Source organism: Hyperolius riggenbachi, chromosome 6 (assembly GCF_040937935.1).
Source record: "Hyperolius riggenbachi isolate aHypRig1 chromosome 6, aHypRig1.pri, whole genome shotgun sequence".
Lineage (NCBI taxonomy): Eukaryota > Metazoa > Chordata > Amphibia > Anura > Hyperoliidae > Hyperolius > Hyperolius riggenbachi.
The window spans coordinates 212,479,617-212,494,447 of NC_090651.1; the positions used below are offsets into that span (position 1 = coordinate 212,479,617).

The 14,831-nt window shown below is 39.3% G+C and overlaps 1 protein-coding gene across 1 annotated transcript in view; it reads left to right on the top strand.

Moving 5' to 3' along the window:
• Positions 1-9,659, top strand: part of ST14 (ST14 transmembrane serine protease matriptase) — a 97,049-nt gene extending 87,390 nt beyond the window's left edge. The window contains 5 exon segments of the mRNA XM_068240384.1: positions 2,465-2,593; positions 4,535-4,721; positions 4,947-5,224; positions 6,304-6,440; positions 8,985-9,659. Coding sequence (XP_068096485.1) covers positions 2,465-2,593; positions 4,535-4,721; positions 4,947-5,224; positions 6,304-6,440; positions 8,985-9,146 — 893 coding nt within the window. The 3' untranslated portion in view covers positions 9,147-9,659.
• Positions 9,660-14,831: the final 5,172 nt, after the last annotated feature.

Genomic DNA, 14,831 nt, shown 5'->3' on the forward strand with positions numbered 1-14,831 from the left:
CATGATCTATGTGATGTGATGGGTCTCCACACCGTGTGGGATATCACCACCCTAATCAAATATGTATGTAAGAATAGGTGGAGCGCTCAACATCACACACACATTGCCTGCACTAAAGCGCAAACAAATAAATGAGTGAATAGGCCCTGCTGCAGCTAGAGCCGGAATATTTAGGCCAGAATATTTAAGCCAGAACCTGAATATTTAGGCTAGAGCCTGAATATCTAGGCCAAAACACAAATGCACAGCACCAATACAATACTAATGCACAGCATTAAAAATCAACAGTCCTCCTGTGGAAGGGAAAAGTTGTATGAAAACCACATACACATCAATAACTATTAATAGTCCTCCTGTGGAAAGGAACCTATGTAGTGTCCTATTATATAAGCAATAGAGTCCATATAACACCATATGATCGTGAGCTGTCCATGTAATTTGTAAAAGGACTGTTGATTTTTAATGCTGTGAATTAGTACTGTATTGGTGCTGTGCATTTGTGTTTTGGCCTAGATATTCAGGCTCTAGCCTAAATATTCAGGTTCTGGCCTAAATATTCTGGCCTAAATATTCTGGCTCTAGCTGCAGGAGGGCCTATTCACTCATTTATTTGTTTGCGCTTTAGTGCAGGCAATGTGTGTGTGATGTTGAGCGCTCCACCTATTCTTACATACATATTATAATGTATCTAGTGAGATTTCTCTTTTTTTTTTTTTTTTTTTACCTTCCACTAAGGACTGCTACTAATGTTTCCCTATGTATACATTCACACTGCAGCGTTTGTGATGTCGATCAATCGCAAACACGCTGCCTGTAGCGTCTTTGGGTTGATTGCGCTGTGGCTCATTCTATTGAACAGGATTAACAAGCACAAAGCGCGCTGACAAGATTTTGCCTGTGAATTGTCCGTTCGTGTCTGCGATCGTGGGGAAAATGGCCAATGTGAACCGGCCCTATCCCTGCAGGCTGAAACACTGCCAGGAATGTTTAAAAATTGTGGCTGATTAGGAAATATAAACAAGATGATGCAATCACTTGAGGTCAGATCTAAGCTTCCCACTGAAGAAAAAACTGTTGTGTTTAATTGTTTGAATGCTGTTCCGCTACCATTTTTTTTTCTGGTAGTAGGTTTCATGCAGTAAATTATCTTTTAGTGCAAAGGAAGAAATCCTGAGTTTCATACCACTTTAACAAGATGATATTCAGCAACTAGATGAATGGAAATCTCTCACAATGGGGATTACAGGGAGAGTTGGTTTAAATAAAATGAATGCATTTTGTTGCTTTCTATACCCATAACAGAGTTTTCCCCGTACAGAAAAACATAGACAATTTAGTTTTGTCTTTGCCTTCTATGTCACATAGAAGAAACCAGGCTTATACTAAAACTTGTGGTTTTGGAGTAACTCTGGACTCCTCTGAGCTCTCATTTCAACCACATATTAACCCATTAACAACCTCCTGCTCCTTCCATTTAAAAAATATTTCCAGAATTCATCCCTTACTTACTCACGAGGCTACTAAAAAGTTCTAACATGCTCTAATCATGTCTTGTTTTGATTACTGTGATAACCTACTCTGTGGCCTGCCAAAAACAGACTGGTACCTCTCCAGTCCCTATTGAACGCTGCTGCTCATTTCATTCACCTCTCCTCCAAATGCTGCTCCCCTCTGCCAATCATTTGATTGGCTACAGCTCACCCAAAGTATCCAGTTTAAACTCCTTACACTATCATGCAAAGCTCTACATAGGCTATCCCCTCCATACATCTCTTTATTAATCTCCAGATATCTTCCATCCTGGTACCTTTGCTTCTCCCAGGAGCCCCTCTTGTTGTTCAGCTTGGTCACCTCCTCTCACTCTCACATCCAAGACGTCTCCCGAGTGTCGCCTTTGGAAAACTCTACCACAGCCTATCTGTCATGCCCCAAGCCTGGAAATTTTCAAACGAAACCTCAGGAGACACCTTTTTAGACACGCTTATAACTTGCTATAGCTAAAATTTAAAGCTAACTGCCTCTTCTGCTAACCCCTTTGTCTACTCCACAGTGCCTCAACCCATTACCTTCTAGATTGTAAGCCCGCAAGGGTAGGGACCTTCCTCTTTTTGTTTCCAGTTTCTGTGCAATTTATCAAATGAACATCTATCAGTATTGATGATGTTACTCAAACTATACATCAATTGTATGCATCAGTACTTGTGTCACTAGTTGAACTGCTCATGTATCTAGGCTCCCCATTGTTGTATGTTTTGCATGCATGTTGTACTGTGCTATGGAATACGTTGGCTCGCTATAAATAAAAATAATAATGAATATACATGTTAGAAGCATTAAAAATGTTGTGGAATTTGATGACTGAAGAATTATTTTGTTGTATTCTTGTTTTAAGTCTTAAATAATAACTTACTGCTCAAAGGGGGACATCTCTAATCTGTTCTCTCTCCTTTCGTATCATGCTCAGTTCAGACCATCGCTTGTACCGAGAACACTTACAAGTGTCAGAATGGTCAGTGCATCAGCAAGGCGAACCCACAATGTGACGGCACGGCAGACTGCACCGATGGCTCCGATGAGGCTGAAGCCACTTGCAGTAAGAAAATAATACCTCCTAGCATTGTGTAATGTCCTTAGTAAGGTGATAACTACTGATGTGGGAATATATTAGTTAAGAGGAAAACATTTAAGATGTATTTGAGGGAAAAATCTGCTTGACTGGAAAGTTTAAAAGGGTTCAGTCTTTACATTAGAAAATGGTCACAGACAAAGGCATCATGCATGCATGCATGGATGGATGATGCCTCTGTTTGTGACTGTTTTCTTAAAAAGACTGGACCTTTTAAACTTCCCAGTCAAGCAGGTTCTTTTCTTCAAATACATGTTCCGGTTGTTGCCAAGCTTTTAGCCTGCTCCTGGATTGTTACAGCGGAGTGGTGAGCTGTGCTACCATTTCTATATATGAAAACATTAAAGAGCCTGGCAGAAATCTGGGCATCTCATCCCTGCAGTTCCCAAGAATACATAAATCAAAATTCATACAGATATACACATGCAGAGTCGAGGCAGTTGTATCTGCCTAATGGCTAAAATTAAAGTGCAGCTCCTGCCAGACCATTTATGGCTTTCATTGCTATTATCTTGGCCTCCCATTGAGATTTTGTTTTTTATACCATACACTTTCAGCCTTCATGACAAGGGTCAAAGGTGTGGACAGAGTATGTATCCAACACAGTTCACAAAGAAACCTGACATGGGTTAGAGAAACTTAGAGCCTTTTGGAGAACTCTAAGTAGGGTAACAAAATAGGCCTTTAGTAAAGCAATGACAATGTCTTCAGATGTTTCTAGATATGATAATTGTTTCTTGTGGCTGCTCCTGTTTAACCTAAAGTTGACTATTCATTCTACAAAATGTTATGTACTGCATAAAATATGAATACTTTATGCTATAGATGTGCTTTTTATTTTAATATCAGCACCCAGTGCTTATGGATTTGTAGTTTGGTAACCTGTTTATTTGATTTCTAAAATTACTAACCAATCAGCTTTGGCTTGTTAGTAATTTTAGAAATCAAATAAACAGGTTACCAAACTACAAATCCATAAGCACTGGGTGCTGATATTAAAATAAAAAGCACATCTTTGGCTTTCTGAGGTAAAAATATTCTACACTAAAGCAGCATAGGATACTGATAATTGTCTCTCACAACAACTGATGGTAGTCATTTCAGGTGGCAGTTTTAGAAATGATTGCTCTACAAGCACACTGCTTGGTTATAACTGAGCAGCCTGCACTGTTCTATGGAGAGGGGATAAGGAGTAGAGTGTGAGCCGGAGGCCCTAAACAATAGCACTCTGTTGTGTTGAATATTTAGTGATCTGGCATAGTGGATCACTAAATTACATCCTCCGATACATGTACTGCTGCTATAGTTTTCGTTCTGAAATGATGGTCTTGGGAATACCTTTAGCCTCGGTATGCAGCTTTAGGCTTAAAAGTTGCAGATCCCTTTAAAATGTTGTATATCTTTATATACATGTGACCTAAAGAATTGTCAAAAAGTAGCTGTAGAAAACCCTTTTACAACCAATCAAACAAAAATGTAAATGTGGTCAACTGTTTTTTTTGTTTTTTAAATTTCTAGTATAGTTCAGAATTAATTGTTCCATCATGGATGGCAAGCTGTCCCCAAAACGGGCCAAAACCAGGACACTCCCCACCACCATGTTTCACTGAGGAATAAGGTTCTTGTGCTGGAATGCTTTGTGTTTTTTTTTTTTGTTTGTTTTTTTCTAAAATATAGAACATTTAAAAGGGTTCAAAAACTTTCAAGCATCACTGCATATGTGAAATATCAGACATTATCATTGCCCTTTATGTATCAGTGTGATATTGTAATCTCAATTCTTGTGTATTGTAGACCGCTACCTCTGGTGGTCTGGCCATCTGTGTCACTATATCTTTCTTACAAATATTTGTTCTTTACCAATAGAAGATAACCATGTTAATATAGTTGTGTTAATTTCCTATTTAGACTGTGGTAAACGACCTTATAGCAGAAAGACGAGGATTGTGGGTGGTGTGAATGCCGACATTGGTGAGTGGCCATGGCAGGTTAGCCTGCACACCAAGAAGGACGGGCACACTTGTGGGGCGTCACTGGTCGCGCCAAGCATCTTGTTATCTGCTGCTCACTGCTTCCAGGATGCTAATGGAATACGGTATGAGATGTGGATTTTATTTATATATTTAACATAACATGAAGGAAAGGAGTATGAAACGTTGATTACGTCATTCTGGTTTAACATTCAGAACATATGTTTGGCTGCAACTGCTTTTTTTTTTTTTCTCTTTTACTATGATTAGCAAGGGGCAAGACTTGTATAGCAAGATGAGATTTCATTCATTATCAAGTTCTTGACCTTATGTTGGTTGTCCTTTTACAGATATTCTGACCCTGCCCAGTGGACAGCATACCTGGGCTTGCATGATCAAGCCACACGGACTACCAGCAATGATGTTGTATTTCGCAAAATTAAACGGATTGTGGCAAACAAAGACTTTAGTGATTACACATATGATAATGATATCTCCATGTTGGAGCTGGATAGTCCAGTGACCTACACAGATTTTATACAGCCGATTTGCATTCCTGACAGTACCTATGTCTTACCTGTGGGGAAACAAATATGGGTGACCGGTTGGGGTGCTTTATCTGAAGGAGGTAAGTTATAAACAACATAAGGAATAGTTATGCATGTGCCTGAGATGCTCAGGGCTCTTTCACATCAGACAACGCGTGCAGGAGCCGTTCTCCTGCACACGTTGATAGCCTGCGTCGTGTCATCGGGTATCTGCGGTGCGACGCAATCAGCGGCGGTAGCTATTCATTGAACCCGACGGAAAACGTTGGCTCCCAGGTGCGTCGGACGAAAAACAGCTCCCAGGTGCGTCGTACCGTACCGCACAGAAACGCAGCGTCGGGTGTAAAAGGTAAAATGAAAGTCTGTGAACTTACATTTTACCTTGGTTAACACAAACATTAGCCGTTGCGTCAAAACGCTGAAAATCTGCGCAGATGTGAAAGAGCCCTCAGCAAATTTAAGAAGAAAATAATGCTTAAAATTCTTTTTAATTTTTAAAGATAACTGAACTTGTTACATAAATGGGTTAAATCAACCCTAGAATGATACTTCTGAATAATCCAGTTATGAATAAATTAGTGATTTTTGCCTTTTTTTTGGAGAGTTCTGACCACGGCTGACCTTATGGCTCATAATGCAAAGTCTTAGTATGTCGTCCTCATATAGATTATTGTGCATTTCCATTTATAACACTACACAAGTTTTTGTTTCAACTAATGTTACAAATGCTAACTAAAAACAATTATACTTGCACATGAAATAAGTTTGCATGTTTAGTTCATCAGAAGCAAATTATCTGCCATCTGACCATAAAGTTTTAGTGTTAGAACGAAAAGATCCTTTATGCAGTCAGAGCGGAAAGATGTCGGGGTCCATTCCATTGTGTCTCAGGGTACAGAGGGGTGTGTCTTTTTTTTTTTTTATAAACGTTTAGTGTTGGGCCTTGTGTCTCCTTTTTTATTGTATTTATGATGCTTTGTGCGACCACACAGTTTACCTGTTTCACACAGATTGCTTGCTGCCTCCTTTCCATGCATTCCCTCTCCTCTCCAAGCTCCCCCTCCCCACATACACACTTCATAGTGTGGATTATAAATTATCTATTTTTATGTGAATAATTATGAGATTAATTATCCTAATAGTGTGATTTCTTGGTCAGGTACTGGGGCCTCAATACTCCAAAAAGCTGAAATCCGTATCATTAATCAGACAGAGTGCAACAAACTTTTGGATGACCAGCTGACACCTCGAATGGTTTGTGCTGGCTATGTCAGTGGTGGCATTGATGCTTGCCAGGTAAGCACTGGATTCACAGTATGCAGTTATTAAACGCTGAATGTGAAATTCATTTGAGAACAAGAACTATGAAATAAATTCTTATTTCATTCTGGATTCAAGAGAACATGCTTTAAATGTAATTGTATGTTTGTGATTTATATATAAATAAAATGATTCTGATTCTGATATGCAAAGGAATATTAATTAGGTCATAGAAACATAAATGAATGTACGTTTAGAAAAGAAAAATTAATCTCCAAAAAATCATAAACCTGCGTTTGCCCCGGTACTTAGCTTTGTTTGAACACCTCTGAACAAAAAAACCACAAGCAGCCTAAATGCTCCACGATTTAGGTGATCTAAACTCATTCACTACAAAGGGTATGTGCTGACCTCAATCAGCAATTCTGTGAGTGTTCTAAAGCAAAAAGAGCCCTCTGTATTGCTCATTTATAGGTTGTGCAGCTTTTATCCCACCCTGTTGTTTATTATGGCACATCACAACAAATTAGAATATCAGCAAAACGTTGATTTATTTTAATAACTCAATTGAAAAGGTGATTTTTGTTTTGTATTACATACATTCACTACACACTTCAAGCATTTTATGTATTTTCATTTTGCTCATTATGGCATTTAACAAATGAAAACTCACAATTTAGTACAGTATTTTGAAAATTAAGACTATTAAATATGCCTGATTAAAAAATTATTTTAATACAGAAATGTTGATCTGCTCAGTATGTCCATGTACACACTCGATACTTGGTCGGGGCTTGGAATGATCAATGAGTTACAAATATTTTGGAGTTCATGTAGGATTATGTAAATCTGAATACAAATTTATGCAGCTTGAAAATGGACTAATGAATTTAAACCTGAGTGGGACTTGATTGGTCCATTTTCAAGCTGCATACATACATAAGCATACAAATTTACATAATTCTGCATGAACTCGGAAATATTTGCATCTCGTTGATCATCCCTAGTCAAGGGCACCTTTTGCATACTTTGCCTCCATGCCATACCACATTGATGCAGTAGTCAGCCTGTGACACTGCTGTGGTGTCATGGAAGCCCAGTGTGCTTTGATAGTGGCCTTCACTTTGTTTTGCATTTTTGGGTCTGGTGTCTCTTTTCTTTCTCTTGACAATACCTCATAGATTCTTTCTGGGGTTTAGGTCACGCAAGGTTTCTGGCCAATCAAGCACAGTGATACCATGGTCATTAAACCAGTATTAGTGCTTTTGTCAGTATGATCAGTTGCCAACTCCTGCTGGAAAATGAAATCAGCATCTCTAGAAAATTTGTCAGCAGAAGGAAGCATGAAGAGCTCTTAAAATTCCTGGTAAATGACTGCATTTGGAGTCAATAAAACCCAGTTGTCAAACAGCAGGAGATGATATGGCTCCCCAAATCATCATTGACTTGGGAAATTTCACATGAATCTAAAGTAACTTTGGATTCTGTGCCTCTCCACTCTTCCTTCAGACCTTGTGTTCTCTGACAGCTGTTGATTCAGCACTCTTCCCCATGATTGTGTGGCCCACTGAACCAGACTGAGAGACCGTTTCAAGGCTCAAGACATCTTTGCTGGTGTTTTGAGTTAATTAGCTTAATAGAATGAGGCATTATGGTCCACATACCTTGTTCTGTGTTCTTTTCCTCCTAGGTGGTATTTTCACACATTGGGCTTGATTCACAAAAGAGTGCTAACTGTTAGCACAGCCGTTTTCGCGCGAATTTTCGCGCTAAACGATAACGTTTTCGCGCGCAAACGCGAATTTTCACGCGAAACGATATCGTTTTCGCGCGAAAATTCGCGTTTGCGTGCAAAAACGTTATCGTTTAGCGTGAAAATTCGCGATCACGCGCGATGCGAAAATTCGCGCGAAAACGGCCGTGCTAACAGTTAGCACTCTTTTGTGAATCAAGCCCATTGTCACTAAAATGCCTTTTAAACCACCAGCAAGCAAGAAAATACCCTGAATAATGTTGACAGTTATTTTTCACCTACTTTGGTGCTTTTCCTAATTGCAAAGTGCTGAAAAGTTATTTTAAAAAGTTGAAAAATTATCTCCTAGGAGAAAACGCAAGAGAAACATTTTATTGCATATGTGGCCATTGAGAATACAGTATTGTACTTTTTCACAATATTCTAATTTGCTAAGATTCTGAACTTTGGGTTTTCATGTAACGCCTAATCAGTAAAATGAAAAAAAAAATGCTTAAAAGGCATCACGCTGTGTGTACTTCATCTGTATTATACATGAGTTTCACTTTTTGAATAGAATTATTGAGATACATTAACATTTTGATGATATTATGATTTATTGAGATGCCCCTGATCAGAGAATTCAGCAGGAAAGAATCTGTAGCTTTTTAGTGGGTTGTTCTTCTTTTTTATGGATTAACAATTTCTATTGCCAATTTTGTAAACATTTGCGTTGTATGCTTGAAACCATTTCATTTTAAGGTGTCCAAACCTAAACTTTTTCGAGAAACTGTTTGAAGTGATCATGAAAAAATAAGTTAAAATAACACCTAATTTATTTTCTGCAGGGTGACTCTGGGGGTCCCCTGTCCAGTGTGGAGACCAATGGGAAGGTGTATCTTGCTGGTGTTGTCAGTTGGGGAGAAGGCTGTGCCCGGAGGAATAAACCTGGTGTCTACACAAAGGTGTCAGCTATGAGGGACTGGATCAAAAAGAATGCAAATTTGTAATACTCTGGAACCAATATGCTTTTTACCAAGCAACTTTTTGTTTTTTTTAAATGAACAATTACAGACTGGATTGTTTTTTATTTTTTTTTATCAAGTTTTATGTTGCCGTTATACACTCCAAGAATGCTGTGATCCCGGGAGGACATTACAGATGCAGCATTCTGATTTAAAGAAACAGACGATCTTGAGCCATTTCTTAGTCTGACTCATCATTTTACCATGTTGGATGATGACACCCTTCACTGAAAGTGACAGTTATTTTCTTTTAGAGATTAGGAAACGTTAAATGGAACGTTAAAAAAAATGATGGTGCTGTTTTGATTGGTGGATGGATACACTCCTTCATTGTAAGAAGACAAAAAAAATGTACATGGAACTAGTTTGGCACCAAGGACAGTTTGTCAGGAAACAGCTGCAATTTTAACTAATGGAGGGGAGGCGTTTTATTCTGGGCTGTATATTTTTGTTATTGTTGTCGTTTCAATGTACAGAATAAACTTGTTTATATTTTAATTAACCACGTCACTTCTGGCTTCCTAATAATTAATAATTTTCCTTGCTGTGACATACTCGTCAGTTTGTGGGACATTGCATTCTTAATGTGACACTGAAAATTTTAACAGAGGCACCAAATAGAGTAAAAATGTTTTATTATAAATGATAAAATGGAAAGCAGTGGTGGACTTACCTCCCCAATCAATGATACAAATCTGTCGCTTTCAGTTCAATAAAAAAACATAATTGACTACTCACGGTCGATTAAAGTTTTTTATTGAACTGAAACTGACATATACATGTCTTCTATTGGGGAGGTAAGTCAACCCCGATCTCCCATTTTATAATTTTTGAAAAGTTGTTTTTACTCTTTTTAGCGCCTCTGTTCAAGTTTACAATGTTATGATTGCCATCCTTTGGTGGAGGGGTGTTTCTCCCCTTTCTTATCTACAGAGAGCAGCTTCTTAACCTGAGTGGGGTCAGGTCATAACTCCCCCATAGCTTTGCCAGTGGTTGCCTTTGCGGTAACCCATGTTTGTGTAATATCTCAAACTAACTGATTCTGAATAATCCTGTAATAAGTCCAAAGTAGGTTAGCACACCAGGCTGTATCGATTTGCCTTTATTGCATCAATTTGTCAATACTGTAGGGTTGACAATTGTTTTGGGCTGCACAGGGTCCCCTTTGTCAAAGTAAGTAACCTACTGCTAACCTACTTTGGACTTTGCATGTTTAGATATGGTGGCTCACTAATTTGGTTATGCACCCTGCAAACCTGAAGTAACGGTTTGTGACTCTGTACTCAATGACCTGCAATCCTGTAACCTACCAGACCATCAGGGGCTCTCGTTTTCCCTTTTTTTTAATTTGATACTTGTTTTCACTTCATATTTCTATTTCACCAATATCGAAATGAGAGCCTATTCCACTTCTGCACATATTGAAGGTGATATATTTATTGTTCAGTTTTGCTTTATGGTTTCATTCACATAGAATTTGTCTGTATTTTGTTTAACCTCTTGATATATTTCTGAAAAGTGTTCCCTCCATCTTCCAAGTTGCTTTTCCTCTGCTGTTAGGATTTGCCCATGTTTATCTTCTACTGGTTTAGATTTTCTAAAAAATTAGTTGGATCATTTACTAGTAATAAAGCCTTTTTACATATCCCTTGAGCTCAGCCTCCTCGGCTCTGTGCTTGTTTTGTCTATCCAAAACGTTGAACTTTTCTTATTCCTTTCTTGATTTGTGTATCCACTTCTTTATATTCCAGCTGTGCTTTTGCTTTTGGTGTCTTGGTTGGCTTTGGTTGACTTCATTTTTTAGTTGTCTTCTAGTTTGTATCTTGGGCTATCTATTCTTTCTTTAAGGGTTCCCCATACGCTAACAACCTTTTGTTAGATTCCAACTTAGCATTATTCATTGGATTCCAAGAAACATCAGTTTTCGTTTGCTGGCAATTGAGCAGGTGCCTGAAGAGCGGCTTCCACCCTGTGTGAATGTGCCGTGGCAGCTCCAGGTATGTGATGCAGGAGGGTTAAAAAACGGTGTGCTTCAATGTCCTAGTCTCCGTCCCCCTGTAGTATCTTCTTCTCTATGCCTTGCAGCTTCCTCCCCTACCTTCATTCAGTAAGAATACACTTGAGACGAAAGAGGTCCGCATGATGCTCCTAAAATCCAATATCTTTATTCATGTACGTATCCAAACAAGTCAACACATATCGCCAGCTGACATGTTTCGGACCTCATAATTTAGCCATTCAGGCCATTGAACATCACCTTGAGAAATACTCTGCGTACTCTGAGGATTTAAGAACCTTCATTTGTCTGGCCGTCAGGTACCTCCTGTCCAGCAATTATTTCATGTTTGATGGCAGCTTCTACCTCCAGAGGTGTGGCGCCTCCATGGGGGTGAAGTTTTCTCCGTCTCTAGCCAACCTATATATGGGTTGGTGGGAGGAGTGCCACATCTTTGGGGGTGGGAGCTGCCATCTGGGGGATGTTGTGTGGTACGGGAGGTACATTGACGACCTTCTTTTGGTGTGGAAGGGGAGCCCTGAAGATATTCCCTTATTCATGAGTGAATTGAACACCAATACCTTTAACTTACAGTTTACCTCCAACTGGGGAGTGGGTTCCATAGACTATTTAGATGTAACTCTAGTGGGAGACTTCGATGAGGGGAGGATACACTCAAGGACCTACAGAAAGCAGTGTAGTGGGAATACCACCCTCTGGGCCACTAGTTGTCACCCAAAACACACTATACGGGGGGTCCCTGTAGGGGAAGTCACCAGGGCCCGCCGTAATTGTTCGAAAGGGTCCTGGCTCGGGGAGGAGTTTGAAACAGTAGGGGCCAGATTGAAGGAGAGAGGGTACCCCAATTGGATGATCAATAGGGCACAGGTCAGGGCCAATTCCAAAAGCAGGGATCTTTTGCTTAAAAATACAGGAGATATGGATGCTAATACTGGAGCTTGTAAACCCACTTTTGTAACAACATATAGTGTTGAGTTTGACAAGATTGTGTTCATCCTTAAGAAATATCTCCCGGTTTTGGAGGGTGATGAGGATCTGCGCTGTGTTTTACAACAGGGGGTACGCTTTGCAAGCAGGCGGGCCCCTACCTTGGCACAATCGTTATCTCCTAGTCTGTATGAGTCCCGAACCAGGTCATCTACCTGGTTGAATCTGTTGGGCTCATACAGATGTGGAGTGAGGACATGTCACTACTGTAAGGTTCACACCCGAACCCGGGTTGCTACGTCTACCTCGAACGGACACAGTTTCCCCATAAATGAACATTTGTGGTTACCCACTATGCCCTACTGAATATGCAAATGATCCCTTTTCGCCCTTGTGAAGCCAAGCAAGCATCCAGAACCGCTGGTTTATAGCAAGCCTATAGCTTTAAGTTTTACACAGCCATATCAAATCCACATGTAGACAGCCTGTTTCTGACTTTTGGTCCTCATCAGTACATGGCAGGGATAATTTGCATATTCAGTAGGGCATTGTGGGTAACCACAAATGTTCATTTATAACTGAATTATTGCAAATTTCCTTCTGTTTTAAGAAGGCAATTACACCAAGCAGTTACAGTAAGTAGTGGAAATCTGACATTACCGACAGATTTTATAAAAATATGTGGGTAATGTCAGATTTCTACTACTTACTGTAACTGCAACATAGGAGATTTAAGTAATTTATGGCTCATTTTACTCTGGGGAAAAATGTACTTCCTATTTTGTTTGCGACCGTTCCCTTTTAAGTGGTTAAGGTGCATACACACTTTTGACAGATGTCACCTGTCTGGGATCAGAACCTGATCCCCATGGGTAACATTGCTGGGCCGGGCTGCACACACCCACACGTGTCAGCTGTGTAGCCGACTGGATATTGGGTTCGGATTCCGATTCTAATTGGATACCTAAAAGTTTGGATTCAGATATCTGATTTGGATCTATTCGGATTTTAAAAATTTGTATCCGAGCACCCCTGCTCGGTAGTAGGGCTGTGCAGCAACCTGACAAAGCTGCACAGCCCTGTGTTGTGAAAAATGGCTTGGTCACTAGGGGGATGTAAGCCTGTGGTCCTGAAGTGGTTAAAAGGTATTATAAGACGGCCTCCATATCCCTCTCACTTCAGGTGTCCTTTAACGATTGGAGGAATAACGTATTCAAATCTCAATGACTGGATCCATATGGATCTCCGCTTACACATTAACCACTTAAGCCTATCTGGACGAGTACAAATAGGCCCAGCTAAAGGCAAACCGGACGAGTATTCTCGGCCCAGCTAAAGGCAAACTGGACGAGTATTCTCGTCCAATTTGCAAATAGAGGTACCTGCGGTGTGCGCGGGGCCGCAGCCCGTGCACCCCGGCGGTTTTCCGTGTCTGCAATTGGGGAAGAGAAAGAAAGCTCCTCCGAACCAATTGCAATGCCTGTGATGAATGGACATGACCCCAATCAGAGGCCATGTCCATTCCTAAGAATGTTAAGGCTTTTTTTTGTTTTTTATACTTCATTCTTGTATTTAAAAAAAAAAAAAAAACCGTAAATACCCTCATGACCTACATATTACAAAAATATTTTTTTGTTTGTTTTTTAAATTTTAAATTGTTTGCTTGTTAACTGGCGGAGGGTTTTTTGGAAGTGATTTAATTGTATTAAATTTAGTAGATAAGGGCTTATAATTGATGGGACACAAAAAACACCGTTACTTCCAAATATATTGTCGCCATACATTGTACTAGGAACATCATTTAAATGTTGTGATAGCCGAGACTAATGGGCAAATAAAATGGGTGGGTTTTATTTATAGTAGCATTGCTTATTTAAAACTCTAAGGGGTGGAGATGGAGAAATAGTGTATTTTTCATTTTTTTGTGTGTATATTTGCCTTCAAAATGCATAGAAAATAATGTAGTTACTGAAAACCAGTATCCCTCACAAAAAGCCTAATTTGTGGTTGAAAAAAATATAGATCATTTACGTGTGATGAGTAGTGATAGTTATTTGCGAATTAATGGGAGGAGTGCTGACGGGAAAATTGCTTCAGTCCTGAAGGTGAAAACACCTGCGGGTTGAAGGGGTTAAGTTCCCCTTGTGAGATCAACCTGGTCTGAACAATTATGAAAATGTACAAAGAATGGGTCTGTAGACTTCATGTTTTAAAACAAGCAAAAAAAATCCTTCAGCCACTTGAGATATGGGTTTGGCTTCAGGGAAGATCTTTTAAATATCAGCTGGTCATTCTGTGTTATTGAGCCAGCATGCTTCATCACTAAATCTGACTTGTCCTGGCAAACATATGTATTTATCTGAATATATCCAGCATGAAGACAAATCTACCTGTTTTACCTTTCCATCTAGTACCAAAAATGCATAAACACCAAAAGAAAAAGTACGGTAACTCCTAGGTCAGAATAATGATTCCAATTCCAATTTGTTGTGCAAAAAATCTCAAGAAAATGTTATTTGGACATACAATTGGACAATAAAAACAGTTAAAAACCAATAAAATTCTCTACTTTCCTGACTATAATCAGCTACCTGCTGTATATACAGTATAGTCTGTTGTATAATAAATGTATAAGATACTAGCCAAAGGTAAGCTTTTAAAAAGTGCAAGAGTGGGGAGGGGAGTGGCAAATGATTAGATGTATTGCTTGTTGCAGAAAATATGAT